Consider the following 5004-nt stretch of genomic DNA (forward strand, 5'->3'; position numbering starts at 1 on the left):
TTAATTGGATTTGGGAGCAGTCTCCTGCACAATCCACCAGGACAGACAAACATCCCCCTTCTCTACCCTCTCCTTCCCTCCCCCCCTTTGGCACACACACACAGACACATGCCTCCTTTATTCCAGTCATGCCTTGCAGAAATGTCTGCCACCCCCCTTTATCCCCCTCCCACCACCCCACTCTGATGGATCAGTCTGTGTCCCCTTATCCATCTCACACACACACACACACACACACGGGCGAGTGCCGTACTGCTCCCCAGTGGATTGCAACCTCTCTCTTGGATACAGTGTTTCCATGGCAGCCACGTTTTTTGCACGTGCAGAATGAGATGGAGTAAGCGAGAGAGGAGGAGACCACTCCTATCGATTCACTGGGTGCCTATTGATTCACTGTCTGCAGCTGCACACTTACCTACGGCAAACACCCCCGTGAGCTGCACACATGTTCACGCACGCTCATGCTCAGACAGGATGTAAACACCAGATTGGAGATTTTGGAGAGCCTGCTGTCAGCTAACCACACGGCGGTGCTTATGTTTGTCCTCTAGGAAGGTACGAACTATGTAAAATCTAGTAAACTTGTATATACACAGACGAGAAACATTTTCAGTTCCAGCTGATTTTATTTCCTTCTTGGAAGAAAATAAAAATAATAAAAAACAACAATCTGTACAGAGGTCTGAGAGGCAGTGATTGACCCAAACATTGGCTGGTTTTTGAGCATAAAACATCAGATATTGGCATGATTGGACAAAACATGATCATACACAGCATATTGCACAAATGAAAGAAAAAAAAAGGACGCTAGAAAAAAAAATCTTTAAAAGAAAATTAAGAAAAGAAAAAAGAAAGGAAAGAAACTCCTGGACCACAATCATCTTCAACATGTCCAAAGATGGCTGTCCTAGTGCCTGTCAATCATCATCATCATACATAAAAAAAACACACACAATCTTTGCTTATAGTACAGTCAGTTTACATAAATATTTCGTTATTATTCTTTAAAAATCTTAAACACAACAGCTATAGCTACATATACCTGAATCTGAAATACAAATGCTATTTGCCATGCCATAATATAGGAAAACAATTAGCCTGCTATACTTAGCCAACAGGTACAGAAAGGTTAAATACTATTTTTTTTTTTCAATGCAATTTGCGCAATAACAGATGAAGCACTTCATACATCTCCCCTCCCTCCAAAAAAGTCTAGGCAAAAAGTGGAATGAGTGTGAAATTCCATCCAGTGGTTCAAATAAAACTTATCTCCATAATTTAAAAAAAAAAAAAAAAAAAAAAAAAAAAGCACACAGAGGTATTAGCTCTATCCAAACAGTGACTCTCTGGGATCTTTCGTGCCTAAACTTTCTTTTAGGTCTGTGTTGTACTGGAAACACAGTCACCACTCAGGCTGGGAGCCTCAGTGGCGCTTTGTTTACTTCGCTGGTGAAGCTGGAGTCACTGTGCCATTAAGAAGCATGTGGGTAAATACTGTAAACACTGTGAGGTCAGATTGTGCCAAACAAACCCCCCACCCCTCCCTCTCTCTGCACGACTAAAACACCAATGTAGATCCAAACAACAATGTTGTAGGCTACCCACTCGCCGGAAGAAGAAAAAAAAACGTCCCCCTCCTTTTTTTCTCTATAGATTTTGTACAAAAATACAAGTAGAAAATCATGACACACTCAAATCTCCATAAAAGTGAGAGAAGTCGGACATTTTTTTGTTGTTTTGTTTTAAATAAGATACACTTCTAGCCCTTCCACGCTGGATACAGACAGGTGTTATGTGCACAAACACAAACGAGACCTGTACGAGAACAATACTTCTATGTATAAAAAAGTTTGGCCGGTATAAATACATCGATATAAAAAAAAACGTCATCTGACACAGAGAAACTACAAAGTTGAAGCACTAGGCAGAAAGAATGCGTGTCAGGGGGAGAGGAAAAAGCATTGGTCCTGAATTGTGCACTGAGTGTTTTAAAAAGTGTTCAGAAAAGGGGTTTCTGAAGTTTGGAGTCAGTCTATGTTTAAAGTCCTGCCGTTGAAAGAGAAGCTGGTGATCGTGAATTGAGTCCTATGGTCACACAAATTGCGTAATTACGCAGCAATGAACTTTTTTTCTTCCTTTTTACGCATTTAAAACAACAATAAAATCCTCCTCAACGTGGAGGGCATGCTTGCTGATATTAAAAACATTTCTAGTTCGGAAAAAAAAAACTACACCTGAATAGCAACTCGATGGTCAATGTGAATTGGCTATCTTTAAACAAACAAATAAAAAACCCCAACACGACGAGCTCTCCAGTAAGTGTCCCGACCTCAAAAATAACATTAATGTTCAAATGTTCAGTCTCAGTCTTCATCCTGTGCGGATTGGGTTGAACAGTCGAGCTCGAGTCTGTATCACTGGTCTCTGCTTACATTCACTCCTCCTCTGAGTCCAAATGCAAACTAAGCACCCCACCCCCCCTCCTCCCCACAGGTCTGCGCGTTCCCGTCAAGCGCACGGAGCGCAGTTCCAACAAGTCTGTGAGCAGCGCGTGCCTGGGCTTCAACGCGCACACAGGCCTACCCTTTTCTTTCCAGTTTTCACTCTCCCTCATTTAGTGAAAGAACAGCGGGAATCTTCTGGTGTGGACGCACACGCCTGTCTGAGGTGTCGGGTGGGGTGGGTTTGAACAGTTCAAAACGTTGCTGGGCGGGTGGTGGTGGGGCGGGCGTCGCGCTTCTCTCCCACCTTTCAGTAGGTGAACACCAGATTGGAGATGGTCGACTCCAGCCAGTCTCCTGAGATCATCTCGCTGACCTCTGGGGTGCAGTAGTCGGAGAAGTCGAAGTGGGAGCCCGCCCCGCACTCCCCGAAGCTCCAGTCCAAGTCCCGGTCCAGCTCCGCGTCGGAGAAGCCCATGCCGCCCAGAGACATGCTCTCAAAGCCGGGGCTCGGGTTCAGGTCGAGCCGCTCGTCTTCGAACTCTTCATCCGATGACGAGGACGAGACGGAGGAGGAGGAGTGAGAGGCCGACGGTGTTGGAGAAGAAGGGCGGGTGTACCTGAGGCGCGCGGTGTGCGAGGTCTCGCTGGCCGCCGGGCTCTGCTCTTCGTACAGGCTGAGCGGGTCGCTGGACTCCGCCGAGCTGCTCAAGGCGGGACTGGCCGGGACTCCCACGGACGGAGGCCCGCTCTCCAGGCTGCCAGCCCCTCCGAACATGTGCGCGCGCCGAGCCTCTCCGCTGCGCTTCTCCGGGATCTGCCTGGCCCCGGACACTGACCTGGATTTGAAGAGCGACTGGTGGTCACCGGGAGAGGCGTAGTCCTGCGCCGCCGCGCTCCTCACGCCCCCCTGCTTGTGCGTCCTGCTCACTCCTTTGGACGCGGGGCTTCTCTTGACCCCGGACTTGGCGCCGCGCTCCCCGCTCTTCTCCCCGCGGTCCGCCTGCTTACTCGCCCCGCTCCCTGACTTCACTTTCTTCCTGGGCCGGTACTTGTAGTCTGGATAGTCGGCCATGTGTTTGAGCCTGAGCCGCTCCGCCTCACGGATGAACGGGATCTTGTCCGTGTCTTTCAGCAGCTTCCAGCGTTTCCCGAGCCGCTTGGAGATCTCCGCGTTGTGCATGTCCGGCGACTGCTCCATGATCTTCCTCCTTTCGATCTGGGACCACACCATGAACGCATTCATGGGTCTCTTGATGTGTCCCGTCGGAGTTTTGCACCACGCCAAGTCGCTCCGCTCCCGGGAGGAGGGGGACCCCGGGGTAGGAGACGCATCCATCTCCAGGTCCATCTCTCCCGTGTCCGTGGAGTCCCCGCCGGGGGAATGAGCGTGGGCGCTCTCTGTCTGGCTTATGTGCTGCACCATCTCTCTCCAAAGTGTCTGAAAACACCGCTCAGTGCTTTCACAAAGTTTTTCAAAACCGTATTCCTCACTTCTTGTTGGAGTCGGAGCACTGCTGTGAGCAGGTCTCTAAACAAAAAAAGTCCATCCAAGTCTGTCTCTCTCTTTTCAGTTCAGCACGCTTTGGAGACGCTCGGGTTTCTTAACTTTTCTTCTTCTGCGCTTCTCAGCGACAGTTTTTTTTTAACTAATAATCCGGAAACTAATTTTCAACTGCCTGTGCGGCTGAACACTCGCAGAGCAAGGCTGAAAGCGCGCCGCTGTGGGCCGCAGCAGTGCGAGTCCCTTACGTGAACCTGGCTGTGAGCAGCGCAGCTCTTCCGTGCGGCTGAGAGACCATGTGGCTGAATGGAGCTGCTGCGCTTTCTCATAGTCTCCCTGTTTCCCTGCGAGCTCCCTGATATTACTGTAAACACAACAACGAGAACCTCGCCCTTTTATAGCTTTATCGCGAGACGTGAGCGCCAATCAGCGCCTGTCGCCATCCCGATTTTTGAGTCGGACCACTCCCACCTCCTCTTGCCATTGGCTGAATAAAAAAGAAAAAAAAACTGGTAATAATAATAATAATAATAATGTGCAATGAGGATCCGTGTGCCTGACCTCATTCCTGTCAGACTCCACTGAAGGAAGGCAAACTTGTGGTGTGTGTGTGTCCATATATATATATATATATATATATATATATATATATACATATATATATATATATATATACATATATATATATATATATATGTATGTGTGTGTGTGTGTGTGTGTGTGTGTGTGTGTGTGTGTGTATGTGTATCCGTTTCCTGGCTGTGAGGGATATACTTAGATCCAAATTAGCTTCATGTGGTTGGGTAGTGACTAAATATAGATCCTGTGTAATGTGTCTGAGTGTTTTTCGGTTGGAGGGGTAAAGCAAGGAAATGCTGAGAAAACACCCACCCAAAAACAATCTCGCCCCAAACCTGCTATTTGCGACTCCTTACAACACGCCATGACATCACAGCCGGCAGATTTAAAAAGAGACTCAGGTAAGATGACGGCAGCTTTTATTTACTCCGTGCATCCTGGCGGTGCGAGGGGGGGGGGGGGGGGGGGGGGGGGGGGGGC

The 5004-nt window shown here is 48.3% G+C and overlaps 1 protein-coding gene across 1 annotated transcript; it reads right to left on the bottom strand.

The window, feature by feature from the left end:
- Positions 1 to 613: 613 nt before the first annotated feature.
- Positions 614 to 4323, bottom strand: sox4a (SRY-box transcription factor 4a). Its single transcript, XM_080863954.1, has one exon. It carries the CDS (start codon positions 3865 to 3867, stop codon positions 2752 to 2754), a length of 1116 nt encoding a protein of 371 aa, XP_080720080.1. The 5' UTR covers positions 3868 to 4323; the 3' UTR covers positions 614 to 2751.
- Positions 4324 to 5004: the final 681 nt, after the last annotated feature.

Source organism: Rhamphochromis sp. 'chilingali' (genome assembly GCF_963969265.1).
Source record: "Rhamphochromis sp. 'chilingali' genome assembly, chromosome: 17".
Taxonomy (NCBI): Eukaryota; Metazoa; Chordata; class Actinopteri; order Cichliformes; family Cichlidae; genus Rhamphochromis; species Rhamphochromis sp. 'chilingali'.

Coding starts and splice junctions, on each gene's coding strand:
- sox4a (XM_080863954.1), bottom strand. CDS start 3,867: ATGGTGCAGCACATAAGCCAGACAGAGAGCGCCCACGCTCATTCCCCC.